The sequence below is a fragment of the Aplidium turbinatum genome, chromosome 5 (assembly GCF_918807975.1).
Source record: "Aplidium turbinatum chromosome 5, kaAplTurb1.1, whole genome shotgun sequence".
NCBI classification, from domain to species: domain Eukaryota; kingdom Metazoa; phylum Chordata; class Ascidiacea; order Aplousobranchia; family Polyclinidae; genus Aplidium; species Aplidium turbinatum.
Window position 1 is genome coordinate 36,636,310 of NC_137476.1, and position 18,828 is coordinate 36,655,137.

The window sequence follows — 18,828 nt, forward strand, 5'->3', positions numbered from 1 at the left end:
TAATTAAAGCTCTTTTGAAGTATCATGGTTTCAAAGACAGCTATTGCACTTTTTGGAAAACTTTTGCAAATTTTTAAAATTAAATGAAACTGCTCCACTGCATTTATTCGCTGTTTATACCATGATCATCATCATTATGGCATTGAATCTTATCCTAGACAGCAAAATCCGTCTGCAGACGTTGAATCAATGTTAAATGACGCGGGTTTTGAATGATGTATGAGATTCCTGCTTAGCACTCAGCAAGAGAATGTATTAAGGATAATCTACTCGGCTACGCTGACACAGTCTGCTTTTTAAAACCCAGAGTGCTTATCTGCGATGGGTACAGCGTTGTATGAAAGCGCAAATTTCTTATTCTTGTCATTATTATCTCCAAGTTTCTTATTGGTTAGGATGCAATAAAACGGCAACTTTTGTTTGAGGAAAGATTTCATGTGCAGTTGTATTTGGTTGGTTTTGAATCTTTATCCTTTATCAAAGCTTTGATAGGTTGGTAGTTTCGTATACTTGAAGAGGCTTTTGACGCAGGGCCGGTTACCGAGATGGACAGAGTAAAGTTTCCGATTGGTGAAGTGGGAATTATTCCATCAATGAGGTGCCGCTGAATGGATAACAGTCCCTAGAATGCGTTGCTCAAGCGCTCACATCAAGAGTCGAACCAGCGCCGCTTCATCTTAAAGCTTCTTCGTTCACGAAGTCACACACTAACCAACTGAGCTATTAGGGCCGACAGAATTTTATACACTTCCTCCATCGCTTGCTCTTCCGTGGCAGGCTATCTAGTCACAGCAAACGTTCTGTACATGGGATGAGCCTTGTCTGATAATGCTGGTGGAAGGGTTTAGTTATTTCCCACTTCTCATCGGAAAAAGTTTTTTATCCCTTCCACGTGTTAGTATCACATGCTGCATGTGACATGCATAACGTGTAATTTCTTCGGCTTACATTCACCACTGCACAAGATAGAAGACTATCTGTGTTGTTTTCAAACTTTATGTCATTGATCGACCTGAAATTGAAACAAGACTAACAAACAAGAAAGTAATAAAGAAACCAGGTACTTGATTGGTACATTTTCTGGTGTCACTAGCTGGGTTCATGGTGGTTGGTCACAAGTTCTTTATTTGTGATCGTTTCAAAATGCAGGTAGTGGTGGAACGTCTGGTCAGACTAGCTCGATCCACTGCTGCAAGGACAAAAGCATGATGGACCAATTTGCTAAGACATCAATAAAATTCGTATTCTTGTGAATTGGGGATCAAGTTTTTTTAAAGTTTTTTTAATAATATCTTACAGATGCAGCTGTCTTTTTGTGATTGAAGAATGACAGAAACTCATTTTTTGGACCAAAAAGACTTTTCATGCCAAGCTGGGCGTCATGCAAGGATGCCATTAAATGGGCCTTGAAATTGTGATAGAATAATTTTTGCATTGTGACGTTAGTTTGACATTGTTAGATCAGACAGTTGAGACAAGAACAATTGAAGTGGCACACCGGTTGCACCCACTTCGCCTGCAATAATGTGTTGTCTCCACAGCCCGAATTCCAGTAAAATTATCTCTGTTTTCCTCAAGAAATTTGATACTTCGACGGTTTCCTGAACTCTTCTCAAAAAATGATGAATTGACGTAGAGAAGACATTGTGTGATGTTGTTTTGATGACAGGTTAATTTGATTTTTGGTTTCTTGCCAGAAACTACTTTTTAATATGACACACTGTGCAAACTCATCAAAATAATGACGCAGAGGATCCACTAAGCTGAAGTGCGCAGGCACCTGTTTACCACTGAACTGTTCAAACCCTGTCACGACAGGATTGTGCAGCCACTGACCATAAATTTTTTTCACAATTTCTTACTGTGATGGGGTGATTTTTACAAAAAGTAGGTTATTCTACGGTCGGTTTGTAAACAATAACTTGATAACTTATTGAATAACTGTGTGTCTGCTTGTTGCTACATATAGCAATGATTCCGAGAATCTTTCACCCCCAAACCTACTGTACTGTACTTAACCACTTTGTGTCTTGCATTTTTGAAGGTCCAATATGAGATATAGCGGTAAAATTACAATAACAAATTTTGGCGTACCATTAGCACAACAATTGGCGAAATTAGACACAGTTCATGTTAATTTTCGTTCATCAAAATAGCTGAAAATGCAGTGTTTTTACGCTTATTCATATCATAAATTCAGTATACTAAAAGCATTGTTAGAAAACGATTCAATTGTAGCCAGACAAGATACAGGTTTGTAGGCAACGTTGTATTTAGTTGGTGAAGTTATCAAACGGCTTCGGTCTTTGGTTTTGTGAACATTTGTTGATGATTAGATTCACACGAGGTGGCTGGCTTTGAATGGCAATATAATGCTGGCAGCAAGCTCTTATCAAGACATAAGTGATTAGATTTATCTGTAGAAACTTCACTTTTCTGTTAACAATACTGAGGTTAAGCGAATGTAGGAAGCTTGGAATAATTATTTTCTTAAATTTTTTTTTATTTCCCTTTTTATTTTAACTTTTTCTGAAGGTGTTGCGACCATACCAAATCCTTTCAACTTAACAACTTACTTTGGTCACAAGCACGTTTTAACGTGAGCGCTTTGTCGCTTCTACTTTTTTCTCGACCTTGGCTATGTTGACGCAATGACGTGTATTGTTTTTGGTGTAATGGTCAGAAATAAAAACAACTGCACTAAATTGACTTTAAAACAGTTTGAGGCCCACTACGGCGCTACGATCGGGAACGCTGTCGAAAAAGATGGCGATGACTTCACTGCCACTTCACTGCCAGAAAAAAGGTTTGGATGAAAGCCAGCGGCGTTTTGTCAAACTTGTCAACAATTGTGAGGAAGCAGCCGCCAGACACAGTCGCACTTAGACAGCTTTAATTTACACCTTCCGACAAAAAGCGTTTTTCCAAACTAAAAAGTATAGTAACTATAGTTTCTAAAAGTATGGTTAGTAAAACGTATGGTTGTTTGTAGCGACAGGGCTATTTAAAAACATCACTTTCTCAGACAGTAAATCAGTTTTTTTGATGCAACGTCTGCAGATAATGTAAAAAAACTAGTGATTTTCCACTTTGCTTGTCATGTCGACAAGCCACCAACTTTTGTGCGAAAATACATCAGTCCAACTTGAACATCCGATCAGAGAATGGAATTATTGAATTGTAAGGATATAAACGTTTCACTGATAAAACAAATACAACAAGCTTTTATTCGAAGAAACTTTTAGTCGAGAAAGTATATAGATTTGATGAAAGTATAAGTTGTCATTAATCTGACATGAAGCATCAGCTATCAACCTGTTGCAACCAATTGATGTCATGAAATGTCTTCACATCTGTGGTTGAATCCATGCAATGAATTTTATTTAATGTGGTATTGAATTAATTGAGCGTGTTTAATTTTGATGGTTCAACAAAACTCCCCATGTTTTATGAACATCATGAAAAGGTTGGAAAGCTTATCGGAGACTGAATCAAGATTCAAAAAAGTGGCAGTTAGATTTTGGTGTATCCAATGCTATTAGAATACTGTTGTGAGTGGCCATACACTGGCAGTGACTTCCTGAACAAGTTTTGTCAACAATGATTGTGATTCCTGTTGCATTGTTACAACGTAGTGAAACATTCAGACAACGCCACAAATTGATTTGTTTTCTCTTTGTCTGTGTAAACTGCTGTCATCGCTAAAATTTTTCAGACTTTTTTGTGACGATGAGACAACCACTTCTAGCTTCTTTACTCTTCCAGTCTCAAGCTCGGTTTGTTCTGTGTTGTTCTTGTCCTCAGTGGAACGTCAAGCGTTGTAGGCTTGTAGCTCACAATATAAACTGAAAACAGCACAAAGAGACGTTAATAATATAAAGTAAAAGTTGTACAAGTTTGTTATTCTTGTTTTTTTGGCTGAAGTTTACTGTTTTAGATTTTTTAAAGATATTTTGTATCTGATTTTGTTATAATAATGCACTGTACAGATATTGAGCACCAGTTGTCCACCCCATTAGCTCAGCAGTTACGTGCTCGACCCAAGATCATGAGGCGTTGGTTTGACTCTCGGGGTGTGCGCTTGAGCAACGCATTTCAGAACTGCTTTCCATTCAGCAGCACCTAATAAATGAAACAATTCCCCAGCAACAACATTGTAACTATCGGAAACTTCACTCCGTCAATCTCGGTAACCGGACTTGCGTCAAAAGTCTCCACAAGTATACGAAACTGCTAGGAATAATTGTTTTGACTAATATTAAATACGTAAGAAATAATAAATATTTCACATCAAGAAATGAAATATGCACAACTATACTCTTGTCCAGTTTGGTCAGGACTCAATAATAACTAACAAAAATATGTTTTACATCGATGCATCATCTTGAGACGTTGTATGATAATACATGCTGTTATTGGTTAGCTCAGGTTTTAAAGCCATTCATTTCACATCACGTGTAAGTTATAAGGGCAAAAGTGAAATATCAAAAGAGTTTCATGTTGATGGTTTCCATATCGCACCATCTTTGATGTCTGTTAAGCTTTTAACGTGTCTGATGTGTCACACTTTAAATTGGTAAATATAGGCTTTGAGATATTTTTGAGACGCTATCTTTTAGCTATCCCCCTTCTTCGAGGTTACTTTGGTATTAGTATTGAAGCTAGATTTTTTGGTCTCTTTTTAGTTGTTGACTTTGAATTGTCCGGGCTAAAGACAAGCACCCTTTCTCTGACCGTTTTTGCCAATGTTGCTTTTCAGACACTGCTTATAGGGCTAATAAGTGTAAAGACCAATTTGCTAAGTGGTTTTAAGTTGACTAGGATTTTTCAGATCAGTGTTTTAAGCTTGTGGCTTGTTTGCTCGCAGACGAATCGGATTAATAGGTAGTTTTTAGAATAACTTCCTGTATTCGAAGAAATCCTCAAGGCTTTTGAACAGTGTGAGATATCTTTAACAAATGTCATTGCTTGCTTGACGTGATTCAAAAATTTTCCAATCAGTTTCAGGTCGTAACTTCTAGAATCTAGAAAGTAATGAAATTCAATTTGTGAGTTGATTATTTTTTTATACACAACGATTATTACGCAATAGGCCATGGTGGATGACGGCATCACAACGATACAAGAGATGATGAAGACGCTGCAGGAGACAAAAAAGACTTGCTCGCAGCATCTTATTCATGACCTCCCTCCAAAGGATGAGGATGGTAAGTTTTTGCACATAATAAGCATCACAATAATATGTAAATTGCTTCAAAAGCATCTTTTGTTAATACAATTTGGGTAGAGAGGTAACTCTTTTAAACCATAAACAGACATAACTCAGCAACAACACTACATTTAACATTATAAAAACAAAAAACAAAAAGCGAACGTTTTCGGCTAGTCATATAGCCCTTTTCAAGCCTATAAGAAAATACATTATTAAAAGAAATGCTAAAGAATCATATAGTATCACAGCAAAAATATGGTCAAAGCTAAACATTTGAGAAACTGCCTCGCTCACACAAAATGATAACTGAAAATTACACAGCACAACGGGTCAAGTATTTCAGAGGTAAAATTAATTGATTGTTCAGAGCCTGAGTCCTTGATCTGAACAATCAATTAATTTTACCTCTGAAATACTTGACCCGTTGTGCTGTGTAATTTTCAGTTATCATTTTGTGTGAGCGAGGCAGTTTCTCAAATGTTTAGCTTTGACCATATTTTTGCTGTGATACTATATGATTCTTTAGCATTTCTTTTAATAATGTATTTTCTTATAGGCTTGAAAAGGGCTATATGACTAGCCGAAAACGTTCGCTTTTTGTTTTTTGTTTTTATAATGTTAAATGTAGTGTTGTTGCTGAGTTATGTCTGTTTATGATCTTTTGTTAAAGCTTAAGAAAAACACAACTTTTTCACTTGATAGTTTTTTACCACTTCAATTTGTTCTAAAACATTTCTTTTCATAATATTGAATAATCTCAATAATTTTTTTTATTTATGCTGCTTTTCAAACCTAATTACAATACAGTTAGAACATTTCCTACAAACTTAGTTTCCTTTTGACGAATTGATTTAACTTAGTTTGGCTACAAAGAACGGTGTACCGGGTAAGCCTACATTTGACGATAACATTTCCTGTTAGACTAAACAAAAACATCTTTTTTTGCTTGTTCTGTAAAATTACTGGGCTTGGGTTTGCACGATCGCGATGAAGTAAAATAAATGAATTGAAGGAGCCGCCGTTTTAGTTTGGCGTAGTGCAAATGGTCCTTTACGGAAGAAAACTATACGAGGGTTCAGTTGGGTTCGTTAGAGTTTCTCCCATTAACATTTTTTACTCATGAACAAAACGCTTACGCTCCAGTTAGCCGTCAGTGCGTTGGATTTCGAGTCCCTTCCCAATGGAATGTGTTTACAACCGATACAGGAAAAATTGCACACAATGTTGGGTGCTGTCAATTTGTTTGGAAGGTCTTCAAGCTGATGAGCGATCGGAGAGTGCTGTAGGTTTGCACACACCGTTTGGCAACTTTTTTTTCCTTTTAGTTTAAAATCTGTTAAAATTTATGCCTGGTAATAAAGTGTTCAAGCTGATTGTGCACACCATCAAGAAATATACTGTATATTATTTTGTTGTCATGCAGATCAAAGCTTCAATGCTTTGTTTTCTTTCTCCACCTTCTACAGTTCCGTTCAGATATAGGTGTGAACGAAACGCGTTTGCGATGCGGTTTCATGATCTTCAATGTGTGATAAAATCAGCAGATTAATACTTATCATATCAAGTAGTCACAAAAACGTAAAAAATCCTATTTTTTTAAGTTTCAGGCCAGCTAGTTTGACAGTGTTGTGATTGCGGTCATGCTGCATTGACGTAACCAGGAATTTTGTTTTTTTAGGTAATTACTATGAGACGTATTGCAAAGGCGAGTGGGATAATCTTGCCTGTTGGCCCCACAGTGCCCCAGGCGAAAACGTCGTCATCAACTGTCCAGAGTACATCGTAGATTTTGACCACACTGGTTCGTAATACCATTTTCAGACTGTATGTGTATATTATGTATTGTTTATGAATTATGTTATTCAATCCCATCAACTTACTAGCAATTATCTGTCTGTGGTATACAAAAAAGTGTCTTTCTACCAAAGCTGTATATTATATTTTGTACAATTGTTGCTTATATGGTCTTTTGTCATTTTAAGTTTCAAACATCAGCTTAGTTTAACTCTGCTACACCCTACAAGAATGTTTACCATTTAACAATTTAACTGAGCTATTACGGATTATAGCATTGTGTCATGTCTGTTATAATCAATAACTCGTCGACTATACTGTGGTTATGAATATAGTTACGCATAGCCTACCATAAAAATCTCCTATGTTGAAACTTCGGAAGAACAAAGGAAATTAATCGGATATCAAAAAGCGACCAAAATAGAAAATTTGTTTGCCTAAAAAAAAACTACATTACACTTTCTGTTGGGTAGTTTCCGATCACAATACCAAAGTCTGCAGCTTCGAGCTATAAGCAACATTCTTCTCGCAACTTTCAAGTTGTATCACACCAATATCACACCAAAAAAAAAAATATCACACCAAAAAAAAACAAAAAAACACCAATCAATTCTTCATAAAATAAAGTAGTAACTAATTCTATTGTTCCTTTTCTTGTTACATAAAACTTGATGTTGTCCCTTTCAAGCCCCCTTAAGACATTCAACTACCAATTCATTGTTTGGCACTTAGAAAACTTGATTTTAAGTATGTTTCTTTGGTTGTTAACGGACAGAGGATATCTCACGGCATTGCACCGAGTTTGGTATCTGGCAGCCCTTGCATGGTGCTTCCAACACCTCTTTGAATGGTTATTCTAATTGTTTTCGTGATTGGATTTTGCTCAATCAAACTGAGGTCCTTGAGGAGATATTTACTGGCAAAGACGTAAGATTCGCTTGAGAGCGTACAGTGTTGTCATGGTATCTGCTCACGTCATGTGTGTCATTCAGTATTAGTTCGGGGCGTAGTGGCGACCACATTTTGACCGAGGGACCTAAGTTCAAAACCTTGTAGAATTATTGGAGGAAAATTTCAAGCGGCAACACTGGTGTGTTGGTGAAATACCAAAGAACAACAAAACGTCTTGGCAACTTTTTGTTCTTCGTCTATTACTTTCCTTCATAGAAACGGTTTGTCTTAATCATTGTCATAGTTGAGTGAGTTAACCATCCACACCCAAGAGGTATGGTGTGATCGGCCACCAATTCAAAGACCGACAGTTTGGCATACGCAAGATTTCCGCATGTTCGGCGTTCGCCCGGCCCCCGTCGTGTCATTGTGATTCGTTGTACTATGGAATGCTATTAAGTGGCATGATCATTCATTAGTGTTGTATGACATGCTTCATATCACTTTGTTTAGAAGTTTAAATTGTGATTGTAAATTTCTGATTGTTAGTCAATATAAACATTTGGATGAGGGACAGGGTTGTTTAAACAAACTAAATTCATGGTGTTCTGGTACGCCCGAATGGATGATGATGATGATGATGATGGCGTATGAGCGATGTTTGATGACAAACAATTTCATTGCTTTTTGGAAAACGCGCTATTCCCTTCTTGCATAGTGGAATGGACTGACTGACTGATGATGTTTACAGTCTGGCAATTCACCGGCCAGCCGGCAAACCAACCTTATTTAACACTTGCGCAACGTTTGCGGACGTTGGGCCAATGTAAAAAAGTCTTATTCCCTGGCTAGTCGTTTTTTACTATTTTGAAGCAGGACAGCTTAAAAGGAAAGTTTACTTCGGGTTTGGCCATGGTTTAACAGATGAAAGCGGAACAGTCACGAGATTGATATAACTGTTTTAGTCTTTTTCCGTTAATTCAAGATCTGCAAACGTTGCATTGTATCTTATTCAAAAGGCTAAGCACTGTTTGTTGATTGCACATTCCATTCCACACACAATCCGTATCGTGCCAGAATCTCCACACTGAGTTTTGAACTTGAACCAACAAACACTGTAGGCTACTTTCACATGTTGTTATAACAATACATCTCAGACACATATTGTTATAAGATAAACAGTTGCACGGGAATTTTTTTGTTACTATTTTATAATGCTGAGTGCAACTCACAATTGCTTGAGATTAGGCGCTTAACCAAAAACAATGCAAAGTAGTCTCATAAAGCTGAAATGCCTCTTTAGGCTCATAAACAAATGTTCGTCTTATTTGTCACGTCCAGTTGGTTGATTCAGACAAAACAGTCAACACCCAATGATTTGTTGATGTCCATAAGGAAAGCAAATATGTGGTGTTTCCGGGGGAGGGGGGGCAACTTTATTTTATTGCAGCCAGTTGAAAAAATCTTGTTTGCAACGTCAAAACTTATTTTGAAGTAAAACGTGTTCCATGGCAAACTTATAAGTTCAACATATTACTTTGATCCTTGCTGGTTTTAATTTAGCTTCCCTTTTACTTGACCTATTAGGAAAAGCCCTTCGTTTTTGCAACAAAGATGGAACTTGGGCTACGGTTAAGAACAGCACCCAGATATGGGCGGACTACAGTGGTTGCAGGTATCCATACGAAGAAGATATTGTTGAAGCCATCAAAAACGGAGATGTAAGTTTTAATACTTTATGTCCCCCAAACGATGACATTCTTCTTCTTCAATTACTTTGCCTGAACCAAGCACCGACGGCCTCAACGAATAATCAGACCAAGTACTAGAGCTCTGATATGTTGAATGAATGATTGTTTCTGCCTTGTCGTTAAATTGTTTCAGATGAGTTTGTTTTTGTCTGCCAGGGGCTCGCTTTCCAAAAAATTTACCAGTTATAAAGAGATGCTCCAATTTTTGCTTTCTTATTATTATTACACGGCCGAGAAATTTATATTGTCTCAATATACATTTTTTTTAAAACAATAAATCTTATAAATTCTACAAAAAGTGCTCAATGCCAAGCAAAAAACCAAGCAGAGCGAATCACATCAGAATTAGCTACTAGTTCACTAAAAACCTGAACAGCCTGTTTCACGTCAATAGGATCATCAGAAGTTCTGATAATGATCATCCGATGATCAGAACATGGTAAAACACTCTGTTGTTTTTAGTCAACTAGTAACCAGTTTTGATATGTTTTCTTTATCATTTTGTTTTAGTTACACAAAATATGTTTACTGTGCGATTTCATTTATTATTATTGGAAGGTAGTAATGTTCATGCATGCTCATCTCAAGCACGTTTCAGCTGAACATGATTGTTGGTTGTCTTTATAGTGAATAAGCAGAGAGTATATTAATTACGGTATACAATACATAGACTACGAAATTCAACCAATCAATGACCAATTGTATATACATAAACAGATGAAACCAAGCAACCACACGGCATTTAGCATAATATAATATGCATAATATATAATTGTATGTACTGTTGCAAAACAAATATGAACAGTGTAGCTTTACAGCATTTTTTTCTGCCCTTGAGATGAAACAATTGCTGAAGATGAATCTTTGTTTCAATACCTATAACAAAATATATCTGAAAACCTATGGCAACATGCCAGCTCCTATCAGATTGTGACCCCACCAGAAAAATCCATCCTTTTAAAATTGATGTAATGTTTACAAACTTGTTCCATGTCAAAGAACGAGTTGTGCTTGCTCGGGTATTTACCGCTGGGCAGTTGGAATGTGTCATAGTGATGTTTCGTCTCATTTGTCTGAGTGCAAACAAATATTTAATAAACATACAGTATTGCAGCCTTTGTCCATGAGTTGTTGACATTGGAATATCCAATAACCTTTAACACATTTAATGTGAGCATGCAGGTTTGAGTCACAACAGCGTTGAGCCACACTTTGTTTAATAAATGATGTCTTTCCAACTAAGTTTATGACGTATATTCAACAATTTCAGCCAAAGACAACAAGATTGATAGCGCTGTACACCGTTGGTTATTCTTCCTCGCTGGCGGCGTTGATTATAGCGATGGCCATTCTCGCCTACTTCAAGTAAGTTTGCTCTATTTCTTTCCAACTCTCTTGTATTTCTGTGAGGACTAACAACCAGTACCGCTAGAAAATCATAACAAATACACATCAAAAGTATATTTCCTTCTTTACAATCGGCCGTAACTAGGAGACATAATTTGATTTCGTTGAATATTAATGAATAATATCTCCTGTTAGTTAAGGAGGTTGAAGACAATAGTTTCATATATTGTTATGTCAAGACGTTTGAAACTGAAAAAAGGATTTTGAACGCCGAAACGAGAATGATTGGAAAATGTCTTACATTGAAGTTGCTCATGCGTAACTTCTATGATCGTCACGTGTCTTTTGCACAAAAGTGATCTTTTTACTTCGGGACTGACATATACAAGCTCAACAGCATCACTTAGTGAACCTTTTCTTAAACTTTATATAAAATTAACCCTTGCTAAGTTGGTGCAAGACAAATTGTTTCCAATATGATTGTTATCTTGATTTGTACGTGTACAAAACTGGTACGAATTTATCAAGGAAAGTAAAGTTCTCCTTGTATCTTCACAATAAATGATTTTACAACGTGATGAAGTGCATTGAGCACCGAACAATATACCTTTAGGTTTAGATACCTTGCCAATGCAGACCCGGTCGCTATAAGATTTTCAAAAATTATTTGTGAAAGCATCTTTCACAAACTGTTCGTTCTGCTGCTTTGGTTTGCCGAGCCTTCAATTTCTTTTATTGGTTTTAAAATAGTCACATGCAATTTGAAATAATTCTTGTAGATTTAACATCAAACTTTACATTATTTTAACATTGATGATTTGTGTTTCTTTTAATCGCACTGTTGTTTCTTTCCTTCTGATTGAAACGTTTTATTGATTGATTGTAATAGCTCAAGACATTGTGTCTCCATATTGAAGACTTGGCATTTACCTTTCAATCAATGAGTAATCTAAAAAAAAGAATTCAAGAACTTTGCATCTGTTTTTTTTTTTTTTTTTTCCGATCATGGTGCTCTCACTCCCCCTAGCGAAAAGAAATTAAATGTGGAAGTTTTTGTTTTTGTTTTTTTTATTCACTGAAGTTTATGTTTAACCCTATTTCCTGTGGGGGGGGGGTCGGTTGGGACTTGGTACTTTTCAAAGCAATATCATTAAAGAACTACGCGATCCACAGCTTTGAAATTTCTTGACTTTTCCTAAAAATTATTCAAGTATTTATTCCGCTTCAAATGACGTTGCTATTGTCTATAGTTTTAGAGATATAGCATGATTTTCATAACATACTCTGATATTTTAGCTAGCCCTTTTGTTTTCAAATTATACGGATTAATAGGATTACTGAGCGCCGACGTGCGTGGAACTGCGACGCAGATATCTCATGATTTGGTTTTGTTGTAAAGCATTCAACCGTAATGATTCCGCCTTTTGTTTGCAAACTCGAGTTTTGAGTTGCTTTGATTAATCTTTTAATTACATCTAAGTTGCTTTGAAATTATCAGAGAGCATCCGATAAGCTATGCTGAAAAAAATGTAATTTTACGTTGTTTTCTATGGCGAATACATTTTTGTTTCTAACTTCTAACAAAAAGCAGTAGGAAAGTTCTTGACAAAACTCTGTTTATAAAACAAACATACTGATGTGGTAAGTTTCTTGATTTCTTGTCGGAAAGCAAGGAGTGCGTTCTTGACCCGCCAATAAACTTTTGCATGTACCTGTACAGTGTACACTTATATTCACATGAATATTTATGGATGTTGTGAAAATGTTTTATGAAAACGAGAGATTGAAGGATACTGAAAAGAACTTGACACAGACTATCTAAACTGCTTGGCTTTTGTGGAAAAACACACGCAGCTAAATTATTGTGCTTTGACAAGCATTGTGCATATTGTATCATCACTGAATCTTTACCTAAATGGTAATTTTGCAGTTGCTTGAGAGATTACAAAATTATTTTTTTATACGAGGATTGAAAAGTTTTGATATATCTCAGCAGAAACACTATTAGGACCAACTCAATAATTTCAAACTTTTCATTCAAATGTTGGTCTACAAAAACTTATTTTCACAAAACGGTGTCGGCCTATATCTTTTTCTCCATAAATTTGGACGTTTGTGTCATTTGGAGCAAAGTTGTTTGTTGGGTTGAAAGAATATGAAATCAATGCCTCGTTTTAGTAACGTATTGTAACGTAATCTATCAGTCAGCACTTTTGTGCCTTTTTGTTTTCGAATACATTTCCGTGACAAAAGATTGGCTTTTGTAATAACGCCATCAACCATACAGTTGTATTCTCTGACTGCATCTCAAACGCTATACCATACTCAGCAATTTTTCTAAAGCATTGTTACACAAAATGCATATCTGACAAAATAAGGAAAATATGTTGAATTGAATTATATTTTATACGGATCGTTTTCCTTATCCTTGAAAAAAAGAAAGAACGATTTTTATCGTTTGGCATAAAAATATGTGTATTGAAGTTCACCTTGGTTTGCATAATGAAAATCACCCCAAAGAATTGCTTGAAGTGATTTTCGCAGCTATTTGATCCTTCGCGATGATATCAATTATAGTTTTTATCAGATGAAACCTGTTCAAACTATTTTTTTTAAAAACTATGGTTCATTCAAGAATATAACACTTTGTAAATATAGCTTACTTCATTTTTGTGTTTTTACTTCGATTTTTTCACAAGCAAGACCTTACACAAAACAAGTTATTTGCAACGTGAGTCGATTGACCAGAGTAGCCTAAATGGACCAGAAAGCTGTAGCCAAAACTTGATTACTTTTTATCAAAATGTTTGCTCATTGGAAACAGCAATCACTTTGTTTCAAATCAGCAAATCACTTTTTGTCATTGGTTCAACGTCTGCAGACGTCTAAACTAATATACGACGAAATTGGTTTTCTGGGTCTTCGGTTCGGAAAAACATCATTATGATGTATTGTGACGTGGTCTATCAGCCAGCAGTAGCTTATGCGTCTTTTGTTTTTGGATGTGTGTCAATTACAAAAGATGGCTTTTGCAGTAACGCCATCAACCGCAAACTGCATCTAAAATGCTATTTCAAAATTTGAACAGAAAGAAATCTTCTCATGCGTAATAAATAACTTGACACAAAATGCATGTCCAACAAAATAGACAAAAAATGTAGAAAACGTTATTTTGCAAATCTAGTTAACAACATGAAAAAAAAACACTTCAATCATTTTGACACAAACGTGCATTTTTAAAATATCAACAACCTTCAATTTTGCCCAAGGAAAAAGTCAACACTTTAGTGATTTTTTGTTGTTTTACGACAATAGCACTCGGCCTGAAAAAGATTTTTTTTCTATTTTTTGTATCGTTATGTCACGACTTTGAGTTTGTTACGCAGAACGGGAGTTCCATTTGGCAAACGACCTCTTCTATAACCTACCAACACGATTTGACTAAACGATTATTATCACTACATTTTGTCACAGCTGTTTGCAAAATTGTTTCATTCAAAGTGATCATTGTTGGTAAGTATTGAAACATATCACTTTGGAATGCATCGTGACATAGTTTATCAGTCAGGAGTTTTAGACGCTCTTTGTTTTTGGAGTGCATGATGGCCTAAAATGGAACAAGCTCCTATCGAAGGAAGTCACTACCTTTGGATAGGTTGTTGTTCAAATACCACGTGACACCATTAGGCTACCTTACTTTTCTGTATTCAATCGCTACCCAGACAGCAAATCAGACACTTTTTACATCGATTCAACCTCTTTAGACGTTGAAATAATGTTAAAAACGAATAAATAGCTTCCTGAGATGTGCTGTGAAATGCAAAGTGTTTCTTGATCATACATAACCAAATTCGACAGTGTGAATGTGAAAAAAAATTTGCTTGATTTAGTTCCAATATCAAGTAATGACAGTACGTTTGAAAAAGTGTAGACTATAAACATGTGGCTCAAAAAGAACTTGAAATAGTTTTTTGCGGTGATTATGTCTCATTCTCTGCAAATGTTGAAACAAAGCAAATTTTTTTTGCAATGCCTCCGGCAAAACAACAAGCAAACGCGAGTCGGACGCCAATTACGATTTCATTGAAGCGTGGACGACGTCTCCGCGTAAGAGATTAAAATCTACACAATAGAATTAATCCGTCACACTCAATTATAAGTTAATTAAGAAGCAATTTCTCAAGTCAAATAAAAAAATATGACCAACCATCAAATTATCTGATTTTTCAAGTTGCGCTGTTGAACAAATTGCAAAAGAGTTTCGATGTTATGTTGTCAGATAAATTATCTACACCATGTGAAAATTTGATTGATCTATCTTGCGTAGTTTTTGAGTTACACGAGCTCAAAATGATAGTGTCGAACCGACCCCCCCGTCCGCAAGTCAACTGGCCAAAATACGTCACAGGATAAAGGGTTAATTGTTTTGTAGTGAATCATGGTTTTGTTTAATGTAGTTGTTTTGTTCATAAGCACAAAATTAAAGCTAAGAAATAAAGATTTAAAACTTTTCTCTTAAAATGAATAAATCTGGATCCAAGTGACCAATCAAGCATTCTTGATTGCAGGCGACTTCATTGCACCCGGAACTTCATCCACATGCATCTTTTTGCTTCTTTCATTCTCCGAGCTCTTGTAATTTTTGTCAAAGATCGTGTCCTCTACCACGGAGCTGGGATACTGGATGTGCACAGTCAAGGAAAATTTCAACCTGAAGACATGCAGAGAGATGAAGCCAGTAATGTGAGTGACTGTGACGTCACTGTAGTACATTGCATCACAATGATCAACAATATATACTTTTTGTTGCAATAATTGAATAATTAATAAGTAGAACCATGACCAGTCGTAGTTATCAGCACTATCATCGCTATTGTTTATGACTCTATAGTCTATAGCTGTCTTTTGCCACTGAGGTCAAGCTAATTATTTGCATCTTGAAATTGGCAGTAAGTTATAACTTTTAGACCTTTTCTATTGAAGATTATAAGATACCCGCATGCAGGGCCGCTGAGAGAATAATTTTGGCCTGGTACCAATGAGATCCTTGGAAAGTCTCACTATATCCAAGGAATATGTGGCGGTTCCTTCAAACTCCCGGGCCCCTTTAAAATGTTACCGGTCCCTTAAGTAATGCATGCCCGTGTTCAAAATTACATCCATGGACTCTCCTGTCAAGTTTTGTAAACGATTAAACTTCCATGTATTTCAGGTCGGTTGCAAGTTAGTAATGACATTGTTCCACTACTTTGTCGCGACAAACTATTACTGGATCTTGGTCGAAGCTCTTTATCTTCACAGTTTGATATTCGTCGCATTCTTCTCTGACAAGAAGTATCTTTTCAGATTTACTGTGACAGGCTGGGGTGAGTGTGAATCGCTGCATGACAGGATCTTTGTAGGTTTTGTGAAGATAACAATAAATATGAATTGCTCATGTAACACGCAAAGCAAGCTTATTTGGATTGTTTTTAATAAGACTACTAATAGTGGGACTGCCCCGAGTGCTCCGTTTATATGGCTATTTTGATATGGTTTCCAATTTGTATGCAAAAATTTCTCTTATCAATTTTTCTGTAAAAAACGTTATTTTTGTTTTCTGTGGCTTTTTTTTAAAACTTGTTCATTTTAAAAATCTTAAAGTTTGCCATAGCCTACCAGGAGAGATTGTTATTAGATTATGAAATAACAAAGAACGCTATATTTGATTGTTTACCAACTTATTACAGGCGTTCCAGTTCTTTTCGTTGTCCCGTGGGCCGTTGTTCGAATCCTGAGGAACAACACCGCGTGAGTTCATGTGGTACAGCTCTGTTATTGTCCCATGTATATTATCACAATTCACAATGCAGTAATTCTTTTGATGTAATCAACATTTTGTAAAGAAAGTTTCAACGTTTTAGTTACTGTACTTTTACGTGTTTCAAGCTCAATTCAAAGTATGTCATTGCTTACAAGGAAAGAAGAGTTTTTGCAAGATGATCATGATGAACTATTTTATTTCTAGTTGCTGGGATATTGCTGTGTCGGAGTATAAGTGGATTTACAACGGGCCCATTGTAGTGGCAAACGTGGTAAGAGCTATCATGTAATGGATATACAGTATTACGTAATTGTTTCAAGCGCTTAGATTCATTTAAATGCTTATTTTCCACCATTTCATGTCGTAAAACAGATAAGAACAATTATTTCATGGATTTGTTCGATGATTGTTCTATGAAAACGATGAAATATTTGCTAAACCTTAAATTTTTTTGTCAGGTTAGAAGTTTTGTTAATGCAATACAGCTGAAAAAAACTTACCAGTTACCACCAAAAATTCAGAAGAATTGTTTCAATAAGAAGTGGTGAAAAATCTCTTTGATTTAATTTTGTGTGGATTTGCAGAACCTGCAGGTTAAATTTAAGAAGCAAGCTTTAATCTAATTTTGAGAATTGAAATCAACATTTTTACTGATAGTTTAATCCTAAAAAAGCATCTGACAAAACTGTTATATGACGTTTTATTCTCTCAACCGAAGGCTTCCATCTTGTGGTTCAATTAAATTTTGGGGTAGCCAAAACTAAGCAAGAATTCATGTATTTCATGTTCAGATTAATTTTCTGCTTTTCCTCAATATCATTCGTGTCTTGTGGTATAAAATGAGAGAACGTGGATTCATTGGAAGAACTGATAACAGAAGACAATACAAGTGAGATGACGCCAAATTCAGTTACTATTTTCTAAAACCTCTAGATAGAGTATGTTTTATCCTTACTGGGGTCATCAGAAAGTCCTTAACAAAGTGTAAGAAAAAACGGAAACCTATTAAAATAAGTTGAAGTAAAAGTATTGTATTCAAAAGGAAACATTGACACAAAAGATGAAAATAATATCGGGACGCATGAAAAATGTAAATTAATTAAAAAGTAACAAAATCTTGTGATCTGCAGATATTCAAAGATTTATTCCTTGAAAAATATTAATTTGATCGGTTCGATTTTTTTAGGAAACTGGCGAAATCCACATTAGTCCTTATTCCCATGTTTGGCGTACATGCCATCATCTTTATTGGAATGCCAGATTATATCAACTCTGGAGTTTGGTGGGACATCCGAATGTACTTTGACCTTTTCTTTAATTCTTTCCAGGTAGGGATCATATTAATTATTTAAAGATTGTTTTGTTGTATCAATGTATTATGTCGGCTTGAAGTTACTCCAGCAATATGTTTGATAATGTTATCTAGCCATTATAACACTTGCCTTCAACATTTTTTCATGCGTTTCATTGAGAGAACTGTTTTGGTTTTGCATCTAACATTGATTTTGGAAACGTTATCCACCATGTGTTGCAAAATTCAATGTGGAAGCTATAGGGAGTCAGGAAGAACTTCCTTTCTGCTACAACACGTTACATGCCTTTTATCAAAATAGTGCAACCCGTCCTTTCTACATTGATGGAATATCTACAAATGTTAAATCAATATAAAAAAGATTATTGCGAGCTGTATATTTACCAACATACGGCTGAGTACTCCTATCTGTTAGAAGGCTACTGATGGCATTTTTTCTTTTTCCTAAAAAAACGATTATGACACACAAATGTGAATGAGCGTAATATTTTCCTATATTCCATCATAGAACTGACTTGACTATCTGACCAAATATATAATCGCTATTATACGGTGTTAGTAATTTGATCTTTGTAAATATTTTCAGGGCTTCTTTGTTGCGATCATATACTGCTTCTGCAATGGCGAGGTAAGAAACTGTTGCGTATTGTTCCTTATGTTCATCTAGTTTTTTTATTAACAATCTTTGATGCTTTAGCAGTTATACCATCACAATTTG

At 35.7% G+C, this 18,828-nt stretch overlaps 1 protein-coding gene across 1 annotated transcript in view; it reads left to right on the top strand.

Moving 5' to 3' along the window:
* The window catches only part of LOC145770565 (parathyroid hormone 2 receptor-like), a 42,791-nt gene that overhangs the window by 20,722 nt on the left and 3,241 nt on the right, over window positions 1-18,828 (top strand). The window contains exons 3-13 of the mRNA XM_082582251.1: window positions 5,093-5,207; window positions 6,891-7,013; window positions 9,485-9,618; window positions 10,919-11,013; window positions 15,564-15,738; window positions 16,208-16,361; window positions 16,725-16,785; window positions 17,003-17,069; window positions 17,590-17,687; window positions 17,985-18,126; window positions 18,697-18,738. Of these exons, the coding sequence (XP_082438377.1) occupies window positions 5,093-5,207; window positions 6,891-7,013; window positions 9,485-9,618; window positions 10,919-11,013; window positions 15,564-15,738; window positions 16,208-16,361; window positions 16,725-16,785; window positions 17,003-17,069; window positions 17,590-17,687; window positions 17,985-18,126; window positions 18,697-18,738 (1,206 nt within the window). The remainder of the gene's footprint in view (window positions 1-5,092; window positions 5,208-6,890; window positions 7,014-9,484; window positions 9,619-10,918; window positions 11,014-15,563; window positions 15,739-16,207; window positions 16,362-16,724; window positions 16,786-17,002; window positions 17,070-17,589; window positions 17,688-17,984; window positions 18,127-18,696; window positions 18,739-18,828) is intronic.